Source organism: Esox lucius, chromosome 25 (assembly GCF_011004845.1).
Source record: "Esox lucius isolate fEsoLuc1 chromosome 25, fEsoLuc1.pri, whole genome shotgun sequence".
Taxonomy (NCBI): domain Eukaryota; kingdom Metazoa; phylum Chordata; class Actinopteri; order Esociformes; family Esocidae; genus Esox; species Esox lucius.
The window spans coordinates 6,137,547-6,164,443 of record NC_047593.1 but is presented as its reverse complement, the minus strand read 5'-3'; the positions used below and the strand labels follow the sequence as shown (position 1 = coordinate 6,164,443).

General features: G+C 39.9%; 1 protein-coding gene across 3 annotated transcripts; it reads left to right on the top strand.

Moving 5' to 3' along the window:
- On the top strand, positions 1-26,499 carry LOC106023671 (SLAM family member 5-like). Of its 3 annotated transcripts, none has more exons than XM_020043740.3 (6): positions 1-61; positions 16,153-16,452; positions 21,859-22,131; positions 22,381-22,500; positions 22,972-23,042; positions 25,475-26,499. In XM_020043740.3, the coding sequence occupies exons 1-6, from the start codon at positions 4-6 to the stop codon at positions 25,565-25,567; spliced, it is 915 nt and encodes a 304-aa protein (XP_019899299.3). In that variant the 5' UTR covers positions 1-3; the 3' UTR covers positions 25,568-26,499. The 3 variants fall into 3 exon arrangements, with proteins under 3 accessions (XP_019899299.3, XP_012996152.3, XP_019899300.3); XM_013140698.4 differs by lacking the exon at positions 1-61 and adding an exon at positions 12,252-12,487; XM_020043741.3 differs by lacking the exon at positions 1-61 and adding an exon at positions 13,521-13,540.
- Positions 26,500-26,897: the final 398 nt, after the last annotated feature.

Here is a 26,897-nt window from a genome sequence, read left to right as displayed (position 1 = left end):
TCCATGATGGAGTTTCGCCGACAAGAAAGAGAATGGTTGACATATCTACTAATTATTATCGGTATGTACGCTACATTTCTGTACATAAAAAGTACTTTGTACATACATTTCTGTACATAAAAAGTGCCTATACACTAATAGAGTTACCTTTTAAATTAAATCTTTGAAAGATGGACATGTCTGCGCCTGACAGCTTCTACAATTGTCTTGATGAACTCGAATGCAGTGTCGCAAGAACATGGTATGATTTAAATTAGAATTGCGGAATTGCCTCTTTACTATTGGATATTCATTTGTGATAAAGTTACGACGAAAAATAAACATTACGACTGTGCGAGCTAGGCAAAAACAAATGTATCATCAAAAGGCATGTGTATCATCTTGATATATTCTACCTACCGTTCAGTTGTCCTTTATGGTTGATCATTTGTTTATATTATAGTGGCAGCCCAGTTTCCCACGCCAAAAATACTAAGTGCATTATTTTGGAACCATTTAAGTTTTACTTGAGTACACTAAATTGTATTCACATAGTATTGAAGTAAAAAAAAAAATCTGAATAAATGAGTTGAGAAACATAACAAATTCAGATGCTCCTGTACATGACTACTGGATGATACAATTAAGTGTTTAACATCCTAACATATGCTCTGTGGCTTGAATGAAAATGCTTTCAAAGGTGTTTCCATTCATTTATGGTACAACAAGAGGGACACTTCTGTGAAACCCTACGCATAACCATCTATTGGTAAGAAAAGGGGGCCAAGTTACCTTAGGGAAGTATACATTTTATCCTGCTAGCTGAGCAAAATGCAATTTTCATAATACACACATACACACATATTTCTTTTGTTTCAGAAATTAGACATTCATCATGGGGAGGTCTACCTCATGTGACCCTAGTATATCTTTAAAGTAAATATAAATATACATATATTCTGTATATATACCTATACATATGAAATATTATTCATATTGTAAATATGGTCTAGAAGAAAGAGTAGATTAGCACATTCCTTAGTTTGTTGTGAAACTTACTTGACAATAAAACTCTTTCTGATTCTGACTTCAAAGCACCAACACTTCCTAGAGCTGACCACCCAGCTAAACTGAGCAAATGAGGGAGAACAGCATTCATTCGATAATTTTAAGAACATTTGTTTGCATTGTTGTATTTCATGCTTTGGCATTGTAAGCACCCCACATACTTGAAAGGATGATTTTGACTATTTTATGGTTATTAGGGACATAAGACTCAGATTCACAAGCACTGAGTCTGAGAAGAACTGGTATTTATCAATGATGTATTCCTACCGGAGTACGTGAAACGGTTGTAGGATAGTTAAATGATAAATGTACATTCTATTCGTACCTACATTCAGTGGTCTTGGACCGAGGGGACATGTGGTGCTAAGTATATAGGGCCCTAACGTGTATATTTGAATCTTGAATAAAGAGGGGACAGGCCCTCAGAGACCGCCTATGTACAGGGCTCAGATTGTTGTGCTACACCCCTGCCTACACGCTTAATACTGTTTGTAAGTAACCTTTAGGATTGTTACTACGCAATATAGAAAAATTAGACCCCAGAACTTTACCTGGAGAAATTGGAGGTTGGAAGTTATCCCTTCACCTACCAACCACTATCAGGTCTATCAATCTTCTCTTGCTGATGCTAGGTTGCACAGCTCTGCGGTTCTGGTTTGGGTTAAAGTTAGGTATCACAGCACTGAGGACAAAACATAGCCTAGAGACAAAGGCTAATTTACTAAGTCTTTAATAAGTATAACAAGTGCAATCTTCATGTACATGGGTTCACCACAACACCACACAGGGTCAGTAGAGAACTGACCATCATTGACAAAGATCTTCATATATACATTCTGACAGTGGTAGTTCCTGCTCACTGCAGGCCTATCAGAAGGGGGCTGAACGTGGTTTAGATTTGTTCAGCCTATCGCTGGCGTACAGGCTGGTCCCAGCCTCTAGGCATGTTCCATCTGTCTGTTTTCTTGAAGATTATTCTTACACCCTTGTTTTCTGCAACTGAAGTTTACGTTCCTGTTATCTTAATTCAGGCCTGATCAACTCCCCATAAATTAAAAGAACATAACACCCTTAATATATACTCAACAGTCTAGTACCGTCTGCGTCCAAGCTTAACCACAGCCTTTCTATATATATTCCCACAATCCCCTGGCTAAAATAGTGTCCTGAGACCAGGCTAGTTAAGGAAGTCCTTGATGTTTAACTTACTTTAGACTCTATAGGGGTCTAAATGGGCAGAACATTTTGAACCTGGTCTGCTAAAATGTGAAGCATCCTTCATTGCTGGCAGAGGATGTTTAGTGGCATTTAGTGAGATATGCGCTCCACCCATTAAATAAAACAAGTAATCAGGAACACTTCGGTGATCAGGTGGTGAAAGTGGATTTAATTTCTTACCGGTACTGAACTGTGGATGCATTTTTAAATAATTAATTTGCATTTTATTGCATGACATAAGTATTTGATCACCTACCAACCAGTAAGAATTCCGTCTCTCAAAGACCTGTTAGTTTTTCTTTAAGAAGCCCTCCTGTTCTCCACTCATTACCTGTATTAACTGCACCTGTTTGAACTTGTTACTTGTATAAAAGACACCTGTCCACACACTCAATCAACCAGACTCCAACCTCTCCGCAATGGCCAAGACCAGAGAGCTGTGTAAGGACATTAGGGATAAAATTGTAGACCTGCACAAGGCTGGGATGGGCTACATGACAATAGGCAAGGAGCTTGGTGAGAAGGCAACAACTGTTGGCGAAATTATTAGAAAATGGAAGAAGTTTAAGATTATGGTCAATCTCCCTCGGTCTGGGGCTCCATGCAAGATCTCACCTCGTGGGGCATCAATGATCATGAGTAAGGTGAGGGATCAGCCCAGAACTACACGTCAGGACCTGGTCAATGACCTGAAGAGAGCTGGGACCACAGCCTCAAAGAAAACCATTAGTAACACATTACGCCGTCATGGATTAAAATCCTGCAGCGCACGCTAGGTCCCCCTGCTCAAGCCAGCGCATGTCCAGGCCTGTCTGAAGTTTGCCAATGACCATCTGGATGATCCAGAGGAGGAATGGGAGAAGGTCATGTGGTCTGATGAGACAAAAATAGAGCTTTTTGGTCTAAACTCCACTTGCCGTGTTTGGGGGAAGAAGAAGGATGAGTACAACCCCAAGAACACCATTCCAACCGTGAAGCATGGAGGTGGAAACATCATTCTTTGAGGATACTTTTCTGCAAAGGGGACAGGACGACTGCACCAAATTGAGGGGAGGATGGATGTGGCCATGTATCGCGACATCTTGGCCAACAACCTCCTTCCCACAGTTTGAGCATTGAATATGACTTCTAGGATAAATATCATTGGTTGGTTTGAGCGCTACATTGTTTCAACCTTGTATTTTCCATGGTAATGGAATGGACAGGTATTTGCATATAGAAGGAAGTGGAGACGTGATAAGAAGCTTTTTTGTAGGCTACAAGATTCAGTAGTTAGCAATTGGAAAGCTTCAGTTAATTCATTATATCATTCTCCATCGCAATGAATAGCCTAAAACACTGTTGACTTTGTGTGTGTGTGGTGATAAAATAGAAGTGCTGTAATTCTTGAGGGACGTTCATTTTAATTATTACCATACTATCATACATTCCACACATGCATTTATAGCCCCACACATACACTGCAGCCAGGCCAGGTAGGCCTAATGCGTGCCCAGGCAATACCCTATTCAACAAATACAGCTCCGGAAAAAATGAAGAGACCACTAATCCTTTTTCTTTCCTTTCCAAAAAAGTTGAAAAGGAAGGTTTTGAGTGAGGAACAGAAGCGTTCAATTTGCAGTGGTCTCTTAATTTGAACCCTTCTGTTCCTCACTCAAATCCTTCCTTTTTTACTTTTTTGGAAAGGAAAGAAGAAGTGCAGTGGTCTCTTAATTTATTCCGGAGATGTATTTAGGTTAATACATCTATATTTCACAATGACAGTATAAAAATGTTTTTTAATTAGCCATAACATCTTAATATTTGTACTGGAAAATTACTGGAAAAGTCTGTTATGAGGAAACAGAATACTTATCTGTTTTTTCACATATTTTTATTTGCTGTTTACAAAAACAAACTGTATAAATTAGGAGTAGTTCTTTTTTACTATCGATACCCCAGCATGTTTTGCGCCTGTTCATTTTGTTTATGTTTATGATGGTTGTAATTGATAAGAAGGTGACAGAGCTTTGTTTTTTGTGCCATCTTGTTATTTACAGTATGTACAGTGATAACATTTGGAATGTTTTTGGAGATTATGGTTGTGTTTGTGTGCCAACCATAGAAATCAAGACAATTCGATTTGGTGCGCTGCTTTCTATGGGAAGTTTGGCTCCTTTCCGGGATGTTTTCGAGTCATTCAGTTAATCTGAATCGGAGTCCAATTATCTATTACAAACATGTCTTTATAATGCTGCCTTCTTGATCAATTTTTCTTTGAGAACGTAAAACTGACAGCTGTTGGACGGAGCACTGAGCTAGAGGACAGCGTATTCCTTCTGTTTTACTTATGCAAACGCTTGGTGTATAATTTTATGTGGTTATCAAGATATTAAAAATAACTTTCTACACATTCATTGTTGTAACATGCATCCATTGATCAGTTACAAATATGTATTTATAATGCTGCCGGTTTGATCTTTGCAAACGTTAACCTAAAAGCGGTTGGGAGGAGAGTAGGCTACTGAGCTGGAAGCTAGAGCATTCAGTGGTTGGGGTAGAACTCCGCTGGCAGCCGTTCCAATGAATGAAATAGTCGTTCAAAGTCTTTTTTTACTTAGGCAATGGCTCAGTGTACAATTTCATCTGTGTTTATCATTATTACAATCACAAATCAACTACTAAATTATGTGAGGCCTACCATGTGTCCAATTATCTGTTACAAACATGTCTTGAAAATCTATTTTTCTTTGTGAACATAAAACAAACAGCTTTTTATGTGGTTGGGTAGAACTCCGTCTGCTGCCAGTGTTTCAAATGAACAAAACAAATCGTTCAGTTGAATGATAAAACTGAACAAATCAGTCTTGTTCAGTATTTGCGTAAGCGGTGCCGGCCTAGAAGCACGAATGTCTCTTACTGACTGACTGCCCCTTGTTCAAAAGCGTAGTGGTTAGCGATGCGGACTACGGAACAACACCTCCCACGTTAGACAAAACTATTTATGCCTTAGGATTTGTTCAGAACAGACAAAAACTTGGCTGGCTACAACCTTCAGTAGCTACGTTATAGGAAGCATAATAATTTGTTCAGGATAGACACAAACTTTGCTGGCTACACAATTCTCTCGCCTTTTCACTTGACGAAAAAGTCAGTTATTTTCATCTGTATTAATAGTTACTGTATCAATGTCATTCACGAATGGCTAATAAGCTGTTAAAACGGCAAGTGGCAATAGAGGATTTGTTCAGGATAGACAAAAACTTTGCTGGCTACAACCTTCAGAAGTTACATTAGAGCCTAAAATAAAACTGTTGACTTTTATATTGCTACTATGTTTTTGTCACACTGCAGGAATGTCTGGCAAGTACTGGCTGTGTGCTACATGTGAAAGAAATCTCCCGTAGATTTGGAGCGTTTTTCAAGAAAGAGTGGGCAAATGTTGCCACGTCAAGATGTGCCATGCTAATAGATTCCTACCCAAAAAGACTGAGTGCTGTAATAAAATCAAAAGGTGCTTCAACAAAGTATTAGTTTAACAATTGCATTGTTTGCGATATAGGCCACATTAAAGGTGGAAAAAGTTCTGAAATGATTTATCTTTGTCTCCTTCTTATACATCCCAAAAACCTGCCATTTAACAGGGGTGTGTAGACTTTTTATATCCACTGTACCTGGCAACACCTGTTCAAAGCTTTGTTGAAAATAACTGTTTATAAAATACATACTTCATAAAATACATATCCTCTCCGGGAGCCATCACCTTATCGTGGTGGAGAGGTTTGTGTGTTCCTATGAACCTGAGGGCTGTGTTGTCCAGGCCTTAGTGCTCCTGGTAGGGTTTCCCATGGCAAAGTGGTCTCAGGGGAGGAGCCAGACTAAGAATGGTTAAAAAAATAACCTATGTACAAACTAGGAAGAGGAGCAGTTACCCTGCCCGGAGGAAGCCCAGAGCCCCCGTCTGGAGCCATCCTATAGGCCCGCCACTCATGGGAGGAACCGCTGGGGTCGGGTGCGCTGCCATATGCTTGGGGGAAGGAGCCGGAACTTGTGAGGGAGGTGGAGCGCTATCAGTAAGATCTGGTGGGGCTTACATCCACGCACAGCCTCGGTTCTGGAACCATACTCCTGGATAGGGGATGGACTTTGTTCTTCTTTGGAGTTGCCCAGGGTGTGAGGCGCCGGGTGGGGGTTGGGATACTCACAAGCACCCGGCTGAGTGCCGCTATGTTGGAGTTTACCCCAGTGGATGAGAGGGTCGCCTCCCTACGCCTCCGGGTTGTGGGGGGGGGGGTTTCTGAATGTTGTTTGTGCATATGCCCCGAACTGCAGTCCGGAGTATTTGGCCTTCTTGGAGACCCTGAATGGAGTCCTGTATGGGGCTCCAGTTGGGGACTCCATAATTCTGCTGGGGGACTTCAACGCACATGTGGACAATGATGGAAACACCTGGAGAGGCGTGATAGGGAGGAATGGCCTCCCTGATCTGAACTCGAGTGGTCGTTTGTTGTTAGAGTTCTGTGCTAGTCATGGATTATCTATAACGAACACCATGTTCGAACATAAGGATGCCCATAAGTGTACGTGGTACCAGAGCACTCTAGGCCGAAGGTCGATGATTGATTTTGTGATCGTGTCATCGGATCTGAGAACGCATGTTTTGGACACTCGGGTAAAGAGAGGGGCGGAGCTGTCAACCAATCACCATCTGGTGATGAGTTGGGTCAGGGTTGGGGGAAGACTCTGGACAGACCGGGAAAACCCAAACAGGTAGTGCGGGTGAACTGGGAACGTCTGGAGGAGGCCCCCGTCCGAAAGATCTTCAACTCACACCTCCGGCGGAGCTTTTCTGGCATCCCTGTGGAGGTTGGGGGCATTGAATCTGAGTGGTCGATGTTCAAAGCCTCCATTGCCGAAGCTGCGGCGGGGAGCTGTGGTCTAAAGGTCTTAGGTGCATCAAGGGGCGGTAACCCTCGAACACCCTGGTGGACACCAGTGGTCAGGGAAGCCGTCTGATTGAAGGAGGAGGCCTTCCGGGATATGTTATCCCGGAGGACTCCGGAGACGGTTGCAGTGTACCGACAGACCCGAAGGGCTGCGACCTCCGCTGTGAAAGAGGCAAAACAGTGGGTGTGGGAGGAGTTTGGGTAAGCCATGGAGAAGGACTTTCGGTCGGCATCAAGGTGTTTCTGGAAAACCGTCCGCCAGGAGGGGAAAACGGGGAACTATCCAAGCTGTGTACAGTAAGGATGGGACACTGTTGACCTCAACTGAGGATGTAATTGGGCGATAGAAGGAACACTTTGAGAAACTCCTAAATCCCACTAACACGCCCTCTATAGTGGAGGCAGAACTGGAGGCTGATGGGGAAGCATCATCAATCTCCATGGCAGAAGTCACTGAGGTAGTCAAACAACTCCACAGTGGCAGAGCTCAGGGGATTGACGAGATCCGTCCAGGAATGTTGAAAGCTTTGGGTGTGGAGGGGATGTCTTAGATGACCCGCCTCTTCAATCTCCGTCAACTGCAAGATGCTATCCTATCAATATGGGCCAACATTTCTAAAGAATGCTTTCAGCACCTTGTTGAATCAATGCCATGTAGAATTAAAGCAGTTCTGAAGGCGAAAGGGGGTCAAACACAGTATTAGTATGGTGTTCCTAATAATCCTTTAGGTGAGTGTATATAATCAATTCTCCAAGGGTATGCAAACATTTGAGCACAACTGTATACCACTGCTGCATTGGTTTGATTTCAGCCTTAAATATATAATATCTGTGACAATCTTCAATAAAGCATAAACAGCAAAAAATGTAGCTTTAAAAATATATTTCAGAAATACTTGACACAAAGAAAAAGTCTGTGAGTAGTTAAAGAAAATAAAAATACATTATTTAATGCAAACATCTGATTTAGTTGTTCACATCTGCTTTATGCTTTATTTATTTAAAGGTCACCAATGTTACTGTGCCTGATTTAGTTATTTTATTAGTGGTAAATTGCAAATTGCTTATTAGTGCCACCTGCAGAGTACCTGATATAGTCACTCTGATTTTAATTTCATGGTCAAAGTTCAAGGTCCAGTTACAATGAGTTGTAAATGTGATGAAATCCTTCAGTGGTTCCCAACCAGGGGTAATAGGACCCTTGGGGGTACTTGGCCTTTTCACAGGGGGTACTTGAAAACACTCATGACACCATAGACTTACTAGTGAAATGAACATGAGGGGGTACTTCAGGGGTACTCCAAGCAGTGCAAATTCTTTTTGGGGTTACAGTAACTGAAAAAGGTTGGGAGCCACTGATCTAATTGGTGCAGACCTTATTTGAGGACATTTTTATTTTCTTCCAATGTTCTAACCCCATCTAGTGGTTAAATGTTATTTTTCAATCTACTGTATTGTGGACCAGAGGCGAGGTCAAATAGTTTTAGTTCCAGTCTATCCAGAAAATACACAAAAATCCAATTAAAATTATTCAAAACCACAGAAGAGAATGGCAATTGGAAGACTAATGTTTTTAGTTTTTTTGAAATGGTCACTTAACATATGTTTTTTTGTACTCTCGTCCAGTTTACTTTGAACTACAGTATATTCTAAGGTGTATCCTAAATAAGTTCTTACCTAAATTGTTTCTTTATCTGCTTTTTTGTATAGGCTGTGCTGTCTATTTTGCCAAATGAGTAAAAAAATAAACATGTATGTTTAATTATTTACTGCAAATGACATTTGGTCAATAAAAATGAGTACCTCATTTACCATTCAGCGGATTTATGTTAGACCATTATGCTATTTAGTCAGCTTCAGATTTCTCTGCATTTTTTCTTGTGAAACTCTAGTGTTTCATGAAAGGAAACAAGAAACAATTAGCTGGGAATGTCTTCTTCCATCCTCTAGAATACAGAAACCACCCACAAGTTTATACCTGGAAGTGGATGATGTTATGGAGGAATTCATTATGATGTCTATGTCCCACCCTGTATTTTGACAACAGAGTCTTCTGACCAACAGGAGGCGACACACACAGAGGGATAAAACAACCCTTGAAGGAGCAAATGTATACCGATCAACCATAACATTATGACCACCTGCCTAATATTGTGTGGGTCCCCCTTTTGCCGCCAAAACAGCTATGAATACCATTGCCATGAAAGGGTGCACATGGTCTGCAACAGTGCTTAGGTAGGTGGTATGTGTCAAAGTAGGTTGTTTTGGATTTATTGTGATACTGCATGGGATTGTCTTACCTACTTTATTGGAATAAACTTTGTGTAATTCACTCTATGGAGAACTAACATGTTGATTCAAGGGTACAGGAGACAGAGCCTTGTTGGTGGTGTCAGTTCTTCTCGTGTGAATGGTAATGCATACATCTGCCCTAAGTGAGAATGAGTGTGAGAACACATACCGCCCACAGATGGAACAGAGAAGTGATAAACCACAAGCTGTCATAGATGGGGATAGAGACAAACATTATGACATGGGGGGATTGTACACAGTGTGTATGTATAAAGGAAACTGTTCTTTCTCTCCACTTGTGGCTGTTGTTTTTGAGACCAACTTTGGAATTGTTGAAAGAACTTTGCAGTGATATACATTGAGTCTCAACTGTATCAGTCAAATAACACACACACAGTGGACAATCCCTCACCATTTTAGATCGTACTGCAGAACATGTACAGACCTGACATATTACTTTGTTACTGGTGGCTTACACACACAGACACACACACTATAATGAAACAAACTTGTTCTGAACCACCCGACATATATAAAAAAGTGGCCAAGCGTAGTTAACATCAGGCAAATTATGAAGTGAATGCACATTACTGACACAAATGCACAGTAATTGGCAAATATGATATTGATGATAAATAACATTGAGAGTTGAATATTAATATGATAATGAGTGAATCAATGTCTGTCTGGCATGAAAAGAGACCTGACAGCAGAGCAATAGAGCAGTTTTGAGGTAACAAGTATTTTTGTATTGCTGCCCATTTTACAGTTAATTCACAAATGTTCATGTAGAGTGCATGCTGATATTTAGTAAGTTTGTAATTTTCTACATCTCTGAGCATTTCTGAGGTATTACAGTACAATTGGTGTACACCACTTTTTCGAATGAGCCCCCCAGATGTTGTTGGGGATATTTGTTCCCCTTGTTTCCCCTTCCTCGTCAACATGTTGAAACAACTAAGGGGTTTTTGAATTAAATAGTAGATTTTATTAAGGTAATAAAGCTGATCTGCAGAGCAACCAACCCATGTTGGTCTGCAGAACATCCAGCTTCCAAGAATCGGACACACATTTTCATACAGTATGTTTATACAATGATAGTAGGCCTTTCCATTATGCTAATCTCTAGACAGACCCTTCCAGAATATTCCACCATTGTTTCACAACCCTCTGGGATCTGCCCCCCAAACCACTGTTTGGAGGCCACGATCTACACCTGCCTCTAATTGGGGAGACCAAAAGGATTAGATGTGGCTAAAGGCACCACCTTCCGTCCTGTCCTGACTATTTCCCCAGCCCAGTGCAGAGATGGCTAGGGGCATAGCCAGACGTGACAATGTTGTCATTATCCCCATGATAATTGGCTACAGAAATGAATTCACTCCAATGTGCTATGGGCCTTAAATATCATAGATCCTTCAAAATCACCACTTGAAAATACTTACAGGTGATGTTCACAGTGAACAGATTCGCACATAAGCCAAAGTGAGAAAGTTGATGGGGATGCTGTTTTTAACTTAACCACAGTGAGGTTGGTGTGGATGTAGGGTGAGATGTGTGTCTCACTAATGCACAATTACATGAGAAATGGTACAGTGCCTTACAAAAGTATTCAAACCCCTGACCCCTGATATATTTAATTATTATTCTGTTTGCTCTTTTATTACAATCCTGATACTCCCAATCAATTATTGTAAGGAAGTACATGTTACTTGCATTAGTTTTCAACCAAACGCGCACAGATACATATATTCACACAGCAAATTGACCTACCAATCATACATGTTACCTTACCATTGCCCCCCCAACTGTGAACCATTGAAGTTGCAAAATAGCCGAATTATGTTCAGAGTATTATCATCAGTACCTCGTCAACAAAACCTCCCAGAAAGACACATTCTCCAAATCTGCTAAAGATAGCGTACAAGCAACAGTCCCCCTTTTTCCATGTCATGGTCATATTTACGTTTTACAGACGAAAAGTAGGTAAAAGCAGATGTATCTATTGTATGTCAATAAAAAACGTCAATTTCTGTGAGCTACTGTAAGTTTCACATAGGCAACCATTAAATATAGCTTAATCAGCTTTGTTCATTCATTCATAATAATCAACAAATCAATTCAAACATGTTTTGCTGCATATATCTTTTTTGTGTAAAATCCTTTTAGATTTTGGTCAACAAATGTTCTAATTTGCTGCTTATTAAAAAAAAACTCCAATGAATTGATTGCTAATCAATAAATCAATCAAAACACATTTTATTCCACATTAAATTAAATATCTTCTAACAGTAATAGTCATGAAAACATCAAGGTTTATCCACATGTATGTAAAAATATCTGGTTTAATTGTTCAACTTATGTTTAGGTGACACAAGTCCTTATTGATTTATCAATTATTAATAATAGTCTTTATTGATTATAAATATCAATCAAAGGTTGAACAAGTAATCCGGCTACAGGTATGTCTAGCAAAATATGCATTGGGTTTGAAGTTTAAATGACCCTTGTTGAAATAGATATTGATGATTTACAGAAATAAAGTTTTTAAATGATTTTTTGGTAATTAATTAATCAATTAAGACTTGTGTCACCAAACCAAAAGGTTGAACAAGTATGCCAGTTCTTTTTTTAATAATATGCAACAGGTCTAAGAAGTTTAAATTACCCTTATTGAAAAGGTTATTGAACATTTACAAAATAAAATTTTCATTGATTTTGAATCAATAAATACCTTTTTGACCATGTAATATGTCTTAGAGAATTTAGCATGCGGCTTGGCGTGTTAACGACATACGTAGTTGTGTTAATGAGAAAGCCAGTAATGGTATTAACCTCTTCACTCTTTTACGCCGGTCCCCAAGGTGGAAGGGTGCCTTAACGGATATTCAAATACTAGTGTGTGAGCGCCTGAATCTTGAATATAAAACAAATATACTTCGGTTGCATAATGGAGTTCCGCCGACAAGAAAGACAATGGTTGACACATCTACTAATTATTGTCGGTATGTACGCTACTTTTCTGTACAGTACATCCAAAGTACTTGGCCAATTTCCAAGTAATTGAAATGACTCTTTGAAAGGTAGACGTGTGTACCTGCGCCTGCTAGCTTATACAATTGGCTTGAAGATTACCGCTCCATTTCTAAAACGATTTAAAGATGCTTTTCTAACTCGAATGCTGTGTCTCCAAGAACATTGTATGGTTTAAATTAGACCGCAACTTGGGAATTGTCTTCTTACTATTACATATTCATTTTTGATAAACATAGTTGCTCTTTTTGATAAACAAGTTCCGACGAAAAATTAATATTACGACTGAGCGAGCTAGGCAAATACAAATGTATCATCAACATAGGAATGTATATCAACTCTATATACTTTACCTACCGTTCAGGGGTCCTTTATGGTTGATCATTTGTTTCTATTACTGTGGCAGCCCATTTTCCCAAACCAAAAAAATACTTAAGTGCATTATTTTGGAACCATTTAAGTTTTACTTGAGAAACACTAAATAGTATTGAAATATTATTTAAGTATGTATTATGTACAGTAAACTAAAGGCTATTTGTATTGGCACGTACGGACGGGTGACAAATTAAAAGAAAAATCTGAATAAATGAGTGGAGAAACATAACAAATGTTGATGCTCCTGTACATGAGTACTGGATAATGCAATCAAACGTTTAACATCCTAACATGCTCTGTGGTTTGTATGAACATGATGGCTTTCAAAGGTGTTTTTGTTAATTTGTTGTACAAAAACAGGGACACTTCTGTGAAACCCTAAGGCATAACCATCTATTGGGAAGAAAAGGGGGGCAAGTTACTTTAGGGAATTTTCCTAATACCCCTGTTTTTTTGTCAGAAATGTAGATACCTTTAAAGTAACTATACATGCATGTGTATTCTAGCAGTGGGGATAAGAAGTATTTGATACATTGCTGAATTTGCATGTTTTCCCACTTACAAACCATGTAAAAGTCTGTAGTTTTTATCATAGGTACTCTTCAACGGTGAGTGACGGAATACAGAAAATCACATTGTATGATTTTTAAGTAAGTAATTAGCATTTTATTACATGACATAAGTAAGTATTTGATACATCAGAAAAGCAGAACTTTATATTTGGTACAGAAACCTTTGTTTGCAATTACAGAGATCATATGTTTCCTGTAGTTCTTGACCAGGTTTGCACACACTGCAGCAAAGATCAGATCAGAGATACAGACCTTCTCCAGATCCTTCAGGTTTCAGAGCTGTCGCTGGGCAATACTGACTTTCAGCTCCTTCCAAAGATTTTCTATCGGGTTCAGGTTTGGAGACTGGCTAGGCCTCTCCAGGACCTTGAGATGCTTCATACAGAGCCACTCCTTAGTTGTTCTGGCTGTGTTTCAGGTCGTTGTCATGCTGGAAGACCCAGCCACGACCCATCTTCAATGCTCTTACTGACGGAAGGAGGTTGTTGGCCAAGATCTCGCGATACATGGCCCCATCCATCCTCCCCTCAATACTGTGCAGTCGTCCTGTCCCCTTTGCAGAAAAGCATCCCCAAAGAATGATGTTCCCCCTCCATGCTTCAAGGTCGGGATGGTGTTCTTAGGGTTGTCCTCATCCTTCTTCTTCCTCCAAACACGGCGAGTGGAGTTTAGACCAAAAAGCTCTATTTTTGTCTCATCAGACCACATGACCTTCTCCCATTCCTCCTCTGGATCATCCAGATGGTCATTGGCAACCTTCTGACGGGCCTGGACATGCGCTGGCTTGAGCAGGGGGACCTTGAGTGCGCTGCAGGATTTTAATCCATGACAGCGTAGTGTGTTACTAATGGTCATTGACCAGGTCCTGCCGTGTAGTTCTGGGCAGATCCCTCATCTTCCTCATGATCATTGATGCCCCACGAGGTGAGATCTTGCATGGAGCCCCAGACCAAGGGAGATTGACCGTCATCTTGAACTTCTTCTTTTCTAATAATTGCGCCAACAGTTGCTCACCAAGCTGCTTGCCTATTGTCCTGTAGCCCATCCCAGCCTTGTGCAGGTCTACAATTTATCCCTGATGTCCTTACACAGCTCTCTGGTCTTAGCCATTGTGGAGAGGTTGGAATCAGTTTGATTGAGTGTGTGGACATGTGTCATTTATACAGGTAACGAGTTCAAACAGGTGCAGTTAATACAGGTAATGAGTGGAGAACAGGAGGGCTTCCTAAAGTAAAACTAACAGGTCTGTGAGAGCCGGAATTCTTCCTGGTTGGTAGGTGACAAATACTTGCACTCACCTAAAGGATTATTAGGAACACCATACAAATACTGTGTTTGACCCCCTTTCGCCTTAGGAACTGCCTTAATTCTACGTGGCATTGATTCAACAAGGTGCTGAAAGCATTCTTTAGAAATGTTGGCCCATATTGATAGGATAGCATCTTGCAGTTGATGGAGATTTGTGGGATGCACATCCAGGGCACGAAGCTCCCGTTCCACCACATCCCAAAGATGCTCTATTGGGTTGAGATCTGGTGACTGTGGGGCCATTTCAGTACAGTGATCTCATTGTCATGTTCAAGAAACCAATTTGAAATGATTTGAGCTTTCTGATATGGTGCATTATCCTGCTGGAAGTAGCCATCAGAGGATGGGTACATGGTGGTCATAAAGGGATGGACATGGTCAGAAACAATGCTCAGGTAGGCCGTGGCATTTAAACAATGCCCAATTGGCACTAAGGGGCCTAAAGTGTGCCAAGAAAACATCCCCCACACCATTACACCACCACCAGCAGCCTGCACAGTGATAACAAGGGATGATGGATCCATGTTCTCATTCTGTTTACGCCAAATTCTGACTCTACCATCTGAATGTCTCAACAGAAATCGAGATTCATCAGACAAGGCAACATTCTTCCAGTCTTCAACTGTCCAATTTTGGTGAGCTTGTGCAAATTGTAGCCTCTTTTTCCTGTTTGTAGTGGAGATGAGTGGTACCCAGTGGGGTCTTCTGCTGTTGTAGCCCATCCGCCTCAAGGTTGTGCGTGTTGTGGCTTCACAAATGCTTTGTTGCATACCTCGGTTGTAACGAGTGGTTATTTCAGTCAAAGTTGCACTTCTATCAGCTTGAATCAGTCGGCCCATTCTCCTCTGACCTCTAGCATCAACAAGGCATTTTCGCCCACAGGACTGCCGCATACTGGATTTTTTCCCCTTTTCAAACCATTCTTTGTAATCCCTAGAAATGGTTGTGCATGAAAATCCCAGTAACTGAGCAGATTGTGAAATACTCAGACAGGCCCGTCTGGCACCAACAACCATGCCACGCTCAAAATTGCTTAAATCACCTTTCTTTCCCATTCTGATATTCAGTTTGGAGTTCAGGAGATTGTCTTGACCAGGACCACACCCATGAATGCATTGAAGCAACTGCCATGTGATTGGTTGATTAGATAATTGCATTAATGAGAAATCGAACAGGTGTTCCTAATAATCCTTTAGGTGAGTGTATTTCCAAAATAAATGCCAAGATTTCATCATTTCTGCCAGGGTATACAAACTTATGAGCACAGCTGTATAATATTGTGTCCACTAACTCATTTTCATTAACAATCTACAATATTCAACACTAAAAAGTTATTTAATCAAATGCATTAACCTGATTGTTGTATCACCTGTGTCTTACAGGACTGTGCTTCTCTATCAGCCAGACTGGTGAAGAGATGCTGACACAGGTTGTTGGAAAATCCATCACATTTTCTAATCCAACAAAGCAAGGTGGCTCTTTATTATATAATGGTGATAATATAGCTGTGGTGGTTGAAGGAAGAATGGACTCATCCTATAAAGACAGTTTCAAAGACAGAATTCAGTGGGACCAAGAGACTGGACAGTTCACCATCAAAGATCTAACAACCAGTGATTCAGGGATGTATGTTGTGGATGGAAAGGGAGGTGCCAAGACAACATATCAACTCACTGTGTTTGGTAAGGAGTAATTCATGCTTTCATAGTACCACAGTGTCCTACAGGTGCTGGTCATAAAATTAGAATATCATCAAAAAGTTGATTTATTTCAGTAATTCCATTCTAAAAATCTAACTTGTATATTATATTCATTCATTACACACAGACTGATATATTTCAAATGTTTATTTATTTTAATTGTGATGATTATAACTAACAACTAATGAAAATCCCAAATTCAGTATCTATGAAAATTTGAATATTACTTAAGACCAATACAAAAAAAGGATTTTTAGAAATGTTGGCCAACTGAAAAGCATGAATATGAAAAGTATGAGCATGTACAGCACTCAGTACTTAGTTGTGGCTCCTTTTGCCTGAATTACTGCAGCAATGTGGCGTGGCATGGAGTCGATCAGTCTGTGGCACTGCTCAGGTGTTATGAGAGCCCAGGTTGCTCTTATAGTGGCCTTCAGCTCTTCTGCATTGTTGGGTCTGGCATATCGCATCTTCCTCTTCACAATACCCCATAGATTTTCTATAGGGTTAAGGTCAGGTGAGTTTGCTGGCCAATTAAGAACAAGGATACCATGGTCCTTAAACCTAGTACTGGTAGCTTTGGCACTGTGTGCAGGTGCCAAGTCCTGTTGGAAAATGAAATCTGCATCTCCACAAAGTTGGTCAGCAGCAGGAAGCATGAAGTGCTTTTGTCTTTAGCCCAGGCAAGACGCTTCTGACGCTGTGTCTTGTTCAAGAGAGGCTTGACACAAGGAATGCAACAGCTGAAACTCATGTCTTGCATACGTCTGCGTGGTGGTTCTTGAAGCACTGACTCCAGCTGCCGTCCACTCTTTGTGAATCTCCCCCACATTTTTTAATGGGTTTTGTTTCACAATCCTCTCCAGGGTGCGGTTATCCCTATTGCTTGTACACTTTTTTCTACCACATCTTTTCCTTCCCATCGCCTCTCTATTAATGTGCTTGGACACAGAGCTCTGTGAACAGCCAGCCTCTTGAGCAATGACCTTTTGTGTCTTGCCCTCCTTGTGCAAGGTGTCAATGGTCGTCTTTTGGACAGGTGTCAAGTCAGCAGTCTTCCCCATGATTGTGTAGCCTACAATACTAGACTGAGAGACCATTTAAAGGCCTTTGTCGTTTTGGGTTAATTAGCTGATTAGAGTGTGGCACCAGGTCTCTTCAATATTGAACCTTTTCACAATATTCAAATTTTCTGAGATACTGAATTTGGGGTTTTCATTAGTTGTCAGTTATAATCATCAAAATTAAAAGAAATAAACACTTGAAATATATCAGTCTGTGTGGAATTAATGTATTCATTATACAAGTTTCACTTTTTGAATGGAATTACTGAAATAAATAAACTTTTTGATGATATTCTAATTTTATGACCTGCACCTGTATAATAGAATATGTATGGAACATCTTATACCTGTTACTGATTTGATTTTGTATTATACACTCCCCTACATACAGTGAGGGAAAAAGTATTTGATCACCTGCTGATTTTGTATGTTTGCCCACTGACATTATCAGTCTATCATTTTAATGGTAGGTTTATTTGAACAGTGAGAGACAGAATAACAACAAAGAAATCCAGAAAAACGCATGTCAAAAATGTTATACATTGATTTGCATTGTAATGAGTGAAATAAGTATTTCATCCCCTCTCAATCAGAAAGATTTCTGGTTCCCAGATGTCTGTTATACAGGTATCAAGATGAGATTAGGAGCACACTCTACCTATATAAAAGACACCTATCCACAGAAACAATCAATCAATCAGATTCCAAAATATCCACCATGGCCAAGACCAAAGTGCTGTCCAAGGATGTCAGAGACAAGATTGTAGACCTACACAAGGCTGGAATGGGTTACAAAACCATCGGCAAGCAGCTTGGTGAGAAGGTGACAACAGTTGGTGAGATTATTCGCAAATGGAAGAAACACAAAAGAACAGTCAATCTCCCTCGGTCTGGGGCTCCATCCAAGATCTCACCTCGTGTAGTTGCAATGATCATGGGAATGGTGAGGAATCAGCCCAGAACTACACGGGAGGATCTTGTCAATGATCTCAAGGCAGCTGGGACCATAGTCACCAAGAAAACAATTGGTAACACACTACGCCGTGAAGGAATGAAATCATGCAGTGCCTGCAAGGTCCCCCTGCTCAAGAAAGCACATGTACAGGCCTGTCTGAAGTTTGCCAATGAACATCTGAATGATTCAGAGGAACACTGGGTGAAAGTGTTGTGGTCAGATGTGACCAAAATCGAGCTCTTTGGCATCAACTCGACTGGCCGTGTTTGGAGGAGGAGGAATGCTGCCTATGACCCCAAAAACACCATCACCACCATCAAACATGGAGGGGGAAACATTATGCTTTGGGAGTGTTTTTCTGCTAAGGGGACAGGACAACTTCACTGCATTGATGTGACGATGGACGGGGCCATTTACCAATAAATCTTGGATTCCCTCAGCCAGGGCATTGAATTGATGGGTATTCCAGCATGACAATGACCCAAAACACACGGCCAAGGAGTGGCTCAAGAAGAAGCACATTAAGGTCCTGGAGTGGCCTAGCCAGCAGGGCTCCAGACTGCGCCTAAAATGGTTGCATTTGCCATCAAAAATATTTATTTGCGACTGATATTTTTGCTCATATCGCCACTGGCTACAATATACATTTACACATTATTATTTAAAAATGTGCATGTAAATCTCTTTTTACTTGCGTGTTCTGAGAGGAGTACCCTATCACCACATTTATTGTGTTGACGTAATAAAATGAGACGCTTTGTTTGAAAGTTTGAGTGAAGAAGAGGGCATGGTGGCCAAGTTGCAAGGCGTCGGTCTCCAAGTTTGAGTGAATAAAAAAAAAAACTTTCACTGAGTTGGAGTTCAAGAGCCAGAAAAAGCAGAGAAAGCATGTCAAAATGAAAAATATCGGACATTTTCAAATCTCAATCAAAGCTTGAACACTGCCATGTGCATGAAGTATTAGATAAAATAAAATGCTTGTTCGGTGATGCTAAACAAACTAATCAGGATTGGTGGCAGTAGAAAACGACAGCCTTTGGAGCAGATAGGGCCAGTGTTTACATGGGTGCCTCAGGTGGAGTAGGTGCCATCCTAAGGAGAGAAATAGGTGAACACATTCTTTCCTTTCACTGTATGCCACACAGACTGGAACTAGCCATGTTGGGTGTTCAGAAGTCTCCTCCAATGGTGGAAAATGTATATGACTTACTACATGTATGGAAAGCCCCAAAAGCAAGCGTGAGTTGAAAGCCATCGGTGTGGAGCTGCCCCAAACGAACACCTTCTGCAGTGAAGACCCAGCGCTGGTTGCTTCACATTTACCAGGCCCATTCTGTTTTTCTTGATCTGATCACACTACAGGTCAGGGTCAATACACAGCGGTGCACCTCCACATGCAGGACCTTGCCGCATCACCCAAAAACACGCAAAACACATTTCACAAGAAATCAAAAATGTGTCTTTTGTGGGGTTTTGTCACTTTCTCCATGACCTGTTTGGAGAAATCTCAACGTTGAGTCTTGTGCTTCAGGAGAAATCGCTTATAGTATCAATTGACACCTGTGTTTGTACAATCGAGTGAATGAGGGACAAAGCAGTGAGGAATGGAAAGTTAGAGGAATTTCTCCATCACACAAACTTGCTTCTCTGTTTTTGGTAATGTTTCCTGGCCAAACGATGTCCACAATTATGGAGAAAATGGAACTGACAAGCTGCTGAAATGGTTTCAATGCATCTTGCTGAAAAATGGATGTAACATCAGTGCTGTACAGGCAGAATGGAGATTGCTGAAAACTCTTGTAAAAGGACAGTTTTCAGGTAAATCCTATTGCAATTTGTGGGAAGTCCTACTGACAAGAGAGCCCTAATGCTCAGATTTACAGAATGTTTTACATCTAGTTGAGATATTGCTTGTCATACCAATTTTGGCTGCTCAGTGCGAACGTGGCTTTTCAGGTCAAAACAGGATGAAATCAAAAGTATGCAATTCACTTCATGTGTCAAACTTGGAAGACTTGATCAGGATCAGCAGTTTGATCCTGAACCATGTGTCAAACACTGGGTTTCTGCATAAATGTAAAGTAAAGAACCATTCTTAGTGACTGTATAGTTCTCAAGTTGGAAAAGACATTCAGTTCCCACTTTCAGTTCTTAGGACATCCCCAAAGTGGGTTAAAATGCTGACTTTGTAAAAGGAAGGCAGACACACACATGACAGGATGATGAAGTAAGTAAAAAAAAGTTAATTCTTATGTGGCGCCTAAAAAAAATATATATTGTATAGGAGCCAAGTACCAAGTACTAAGTCATGTTTTGCAGAGGGGTCAAATACTTATTTCACAAATTAAAATGCAAATCAATTTATAACATTTTTGACATGTGTTTTCCTGGATTTTTTTGTTGTTATTCTGTCTCTCACTCTTCATTAAACCTACCATTAAAAATATAGACTGATAATTTCTTTGTTAGTGAGCAAATGTACAAAATCAGCAGGGGATCCAAAAAAAAAATCCCTCGCTGTATTTCATTGATTGTATAGGCTAACATTTGTCTATACTGGAACATTTAGAATTTTAATGGCAAAATGTCCTTTTTATTTAAAGAGTATTTTCATAAATACATTGCCTATAAAAACAATTCATTTATTTCCCCCCACTGGTCAACACACTATACTGCAGACTTTTAAGGGGATTTAATTAATTGTTTTGATGAATTATATATTAAAAATAGAAAACTGAAATATCATAAATGAGAAAGTCCCCTGTTCACTGCCCTCAAAACAACTCAGTTGTTTTGAGGGCAGCAGATTGTCCTCAAGGACTTTCTGTACATTCCTCATTTTTCTTTTTCTCCTGACTAATGGACAGTTTCCGACAAAAAGAATCCCACATAACTTGATGCTGACACCACCATGTTTCACAGTAGGGATGGTGTTCTCTGGGTAAATGTACGCTTTGGGTTATCGCCAAATATAGTGCTTTGCATTTAGGCCAACATTAAAATGATTGTTTATTCAGGAAATAGAACAGAATAGTTTGACTGTTTTTGGGCATAATTTTTATGTATTGAAAGAAAAATGAATGGAGCAATTTACAAGGACATTTCTAAGTGACTCCAAACAATAGGGTGCTTGCAAAAGTCTTTATCTTTATCTCAGGCAGTTAGTGCTAGACTTATCCTATTATGATATTAACATTTTGTATTTTGAATACAGTACCAGTCAAAGGTTTGGTAGGTGTGTCCAAACTTATGACTGGTACTGTATATATATTAACTTAAACGTTATGATAACACAATGGCATGTACTGAATGTAGTATAGGATCATCTGTGATTTCATTTTGTTTCTAACCAAAACGAATATGCTACAGATCCTGTTTCCAGGCCCATGTTGACAACAGCAGATAATGAGACCTGTTCAGTGGAGTGTTCTGTAAAGAATGACAGAGATGTGACCCTTTCCTGGTACAGTGGAGAGGAGATAATCAACAAGACCAGCAGTCCTGAACTTTCCATCAAGCTCTCTCTCCCTCTGGTGGACATACTGAACAGGACTTCATACATATGTGAGGCTGCCAACCCTGTTACCAAGGTGCATGTGACGTTTCATGTTCCAACAACCTGTACAGAGACAAAAGTGACAGGTATGTGGCATCTATGAAATACCCTTTCCTAAAAGTCTGGAATATATGGAATAACAATCCCTCTCACACTACTGAGCCCAGCTAAGCCCATCCATGCTGTGCTGTATTGCATCGGCCCAGTCAGTCAGGCATCCATTGTAGTGTCTGGAACTGTGTTAAAATATCTATTGTATAAAGAATATTTTAGGATGGTTTAGTTTATTTTACGAAATGAACACATTCAAACAATGTTCTCTCTCTTCAATATAGATAATGATATTGAGAGGGTCCGTGGGTCTCTTATTGGAGCTGTAATGTGTGTTCTGGTTGCTTCGGGAGTGCTTGGGCTTGCAATCTATCTTAAGAAAGGAAGAAATAGAGACGTACAAGGCAAGTATTGATGTTCTAGAGGTGTAAGATCTGTGTTTTGTAAAAAAAAAAAAAAAATGGTCAGAGGAGTCTCTAACTCAATACAGGTCATTCAACAGTATTTATTACAGTTAAAGGGGGTGTGGTAAGATGCTGCCCAGCTGTCCTATGTCGATAAAACACATTCCCTTTGTTCTATTACTACCTAGGCTTCACACAAGGGGCAAGCTGTCCTCCCCCCACATGGGTAACATATTGAACTCTAAAGAGCTCCTACTATATCTGGACAGAGAATAGATGCCCTGATGAGTTATACAGATGCGCAGATAAAGAGTAACCATTTCATCTGCTGATGCCAGTCAATGATGCCCCCTAGGCAAATACCAGATCCCCCTACATTCCTTTTCTAATTTGAACAAGGGTACTCAGTCCTTTAATCAGTGAGAATACATTGATACCCATGTTTTATATTGACCTCATTTGTCTTCATAGATTCATCTGAAAGAGAGCAAGCTGTTCATATGTACGCGGAAGTAACTCACAGTAAACCAAAACATAATCAGGTTGGTAATAAACTTTAGGCTAACAGACAGAAAGACAACAAAACAGACATATATCCTGGAACTGAAGTACCTTTATATGAAGGCAAGCCTTCCTATAGACACACTGGTGTGTTGTTGTGCAGGTGGTTGAGTGAGCAGGAAAGTATGCCTGTGACCTGTAGACTCCAATTAGCTATAGTGCACTCACAATGTTCCATACAGTCAACCTTGTGTACGTCAATAATTTCTTTTTTTGAATGATGATTTGAACAAACATGATTTGAATACGCAAATTAAGTTGAATTTCTACTTTTTCCAACTAAATCATTGTGAAGGCATTGGCAGTTTCACTCGCTACAAGATTTAAGAAAGTAATGGAGGTAAAGGAAAGGCTTCGGTGCGATTGTCGGAAGATGTTGCGTGAGAAAAACAATTTTAAATATGATTAACATAATATAAAATGTTGTTACGTAACTATCTCACAGAATGACGTACAGCGTTGGAGGGTCCAGTTTTTCAGATTTTTCTCAATTACTATTGGTCCTATTGAAAGGTTCCCCAGTTAAAGACCCCTATTTTGATGATTACACATTAACTATAGTTAGGTTGGTTGTCGTTGTAGCCTTGTTTGAACGCAGAAGTTGGGGAAAATCTATACAGAACACTGTGAGTGCTCTGTACTATTGCCAAAAACAAGGCTTCGGCTCAGATCCCAGAGATACAGGTGCTGGTCATAAAATTAGAATATCATCAAAAAAATTATTTATTTCAGTAATTCCATTCAAAAAGTGAAACTTGTATAATGTATACATTCATTCCACACAGACTGATATATTTCAAATGTTTATTTCTTTTAATTGTGATTATAACTGACAACTAATGAAAACCCCAAATTCAGTATCTCAGAAAATTTGAATATTGTGAAAAGGTTCAATATTGAAGACACCTGGTGCCACAATCTAATCTGCTAATCAACTCAAAACACCTGCAAAGGCCTTTAAATGGTCTCTCAGTCTAGTTCTGTAGGCTACACAATCATGGGGAAGACTGCTGACTTGACAGCTGTCCAAAAGACCACCATTGACACCTTGCTCAAGGAGGGCAAGACACAAAAGGTCATTGCTCAAGAGGCTGGCTGTTCACAGAGCTCTGTGTCCAAGCACATTAATAGAGAGGCGAAGGGAAGGAAAAGATGTGGTAGAAAAAAGTGTATAAACAATAGGGATAACCGCACCCTGGAGAGGATTGTGAATCAAAACCCATTAAAAAATGTGGGGGAGATTCACAAAGAGTGGACTGCAGCTGGAGTCAGTGCTTCAAGAACCACCACGCACAGACGTATGCAAGACATGGGTTTCAGCTGTCGCATTCCTTGTGTCAAGTCACTCTTGAACAAGACAGCGTCAGAAGCGTCTCGCCTGGGCTAAAGACAAAAAGGACTGGACTGCTGCTGAGTTAAGTTCTCTGATGAAAGTAAATTTTGCATTTCCTTTGGAAATCAAGGTCCCAGAGTCTGGAGGAAGAATGGAGAGGCACAGAATCCAAGTTGCTTGAAGTCCAGTGTAAAGTTTCCACAGTCAGTGATGGTTTGGGGTGCTATGTCATCTGCTGGTGTTGGTCCACTGTGTTTTTTGAGGTCCCAGGTCAACGCAGCCGTCTACCATGGAGTTTTAGAGCACTTAATGCTTCCTGCTGCTGACCAACTGCTGCAGATTTCATTTTTCAACAGGACTTGGCACCTGCACACAGTGCCAAAGCTACCAGTACCTGGTTTAAGGACCATGGTATCCTTGTTCTTAATTGGCCAGCAAACTCGCCTGACCTTAACCCTATAGAAAATCTATGGGGTATTGGGAAGAGGAAGATGCGATATGCCAGACCCAACAATGCAGAAGAGCTGAAGGCCACTATCAGAGCATCCTGGGCTCTCATAACACCTGAGCAGTGCCACAGACTGATCGACTCCATGCCACGCCGCATTGCTGCAGTTATTCAGGCGAAAGGAGCCCCAACTAAGTATTGAGTGCTATACATGCTCATACCTTTCATGTTCATATTTCTAAAAATATTTTTTTGGTATTGGTCTTAAGTAATATTCAAATTTTCATAGATACTGAATTTGGGATTTTCATTAGTTGTCAGTTATAATCATCACAATTAAAATAAATAAACATTTGAAATATATCAGTCTGTGTGTAATGAATGAATATAATATACAAGTTTCACTTTTAGAATGGAATTACTGAAATAAATCAACTTTTTGATGATATTCTAATTTCATGACCAGCACCTGTATGTGGAGCTTGGCTTCACGCATCCTCCCTCTGGTTTTAGAAATGCTTCTAGCTATGCCATTGGCTTGGATAAAGCTATTTCTGAAGTGTCTTGTTTTCCTTCTTTGGCACAAATTACCTGTTGATAAAAATGTTATTTTCATCTCTCTTTCTCCCTAGGAACTGGGTCCATGTAATGAGGACCTTGAAGTGAAATCAGTTTATGATCACATCCAGTTACATCGCATGGATATCTTAAGTGGTAATGTCTAAACTGCACGATAGAGAGTGGAAACAAGAAGTTTACTTACAGGCCGGCATGCTAACCCACATTCTGGAGAGCTGTATATGTCATAAAGAGAATGTTCCAGAAAAAAATTAAGGAAAGGGAGAAGTCCAGAAGAGCTAGTGGAGGGAAAAATCTCCCTTTAACCATTGCAGTATGTCATTTTTTCTGTTAATTGTTGACATTATCTTTATTGGTTCCTGTTGTTTGTGTCACGAGAACCGCAATGACATCCACTTATATGGGCCATTTCAATATCTCTTGCCCTGCCTCGTGTTATACCAGTAGGAATGATTCCTCTTTTCATGGGTCTATTGTTCCAATTTATATGTTAAAACAAATTAAACTACATTTTGTAATTCTATACACTATTTGGTTTGCTCTGCTACTTCTATACCAAAAAAGATTTTCTGTTTAGTTGCATCCCCTGCTTGTATTTTAGAGCTGCTGATTGCTTGTCTTGTCAGTTAACACCATCTATGTACATAACAAGCAGCTGTTTCATTAGAAGTATGGAATTATTGACGTTGGATGCTTAAGTCTCATAACAAGATGGTCGGGGTGCATTCAAGAACTCCAACATCCTCCAGCAGTGGTCACCCACTATAAACAGAAACTAACACATTTCCACCCCCACAGTTATTTACACGTTGCAATACTCAACTTTGCTACTTCTTCATCTGTCACAGTATTGTTACTTTAATGAAATTATAAGTAGAACTAAAAGTACAGGTGTAAAAAACACCATTTAACACTCAGGGTAAAAGTGCAAGTAAGTTACTTGTAAAATAATTAGCAATTCAATTTTTATGGTTATTTGTATTCTTGTACAAGAATGGAAGTTCATGTGAAAGGTGTGTGGCAATTGAATGCAAGCTTCACAAACAAATGAATATCAATAAATGTACATTTCAATATACTACTACTGTATATTTAATATTATTTACATGTAATGCTTGACGGGCTAAATGTTCCATAAAACATCTGAAAATAACCAACAAGATCCAGCACAGCTGATTTAAATATGACATTTTCAACTTCACGTACAAATATTCAAAGAAATGTTCAGAAAGCATATTTTTTGTGGAACTACTTATCAAACACTTATCACTTCTACTCACTTCACTTCTCGTTGAGTTTTTCAATAGGAGCTGATTTTTTAAGTCAAAGTGAAGAGTAGTCCAGCACAGCTAAAAAGACGCTCACAGGCCAGGCAGGCCTGTGTTGAGTACAACTTTATGTACGGAAGGAATGTAAAAGTAAAACCCATTTTGTGTGATGGACTAGCAAGATGCTTATACAGCCCTGTACCTTCTG

What these genes read in the sequence shown, in the direction of transcription:
- LOC106023671 (XM_020043740.3), top strand. Translation starts at nt 4, where the DNA reads ATGATGGAGTTTCGCCGACAAGAAAGAGAATGGTTGACATATCTACTA. An exon ending in ATATCTACTAATTATTATCG is followed by an intron (nt 62 to 16,152) that starts GTATGTACGCTA and finishes TGTGTCTTACAG; the next exon opens with GACTGTGCTTCTCTATCAGC. An exon ending in TACAGAGACAAAAGTGACAG is followed by an intron (nt 22,132 to 22,380) that starts GTATGTGGCATC and finishes TCTTCAATATAG; the next exon opens with ATAATGATATTGAGAGGGTC.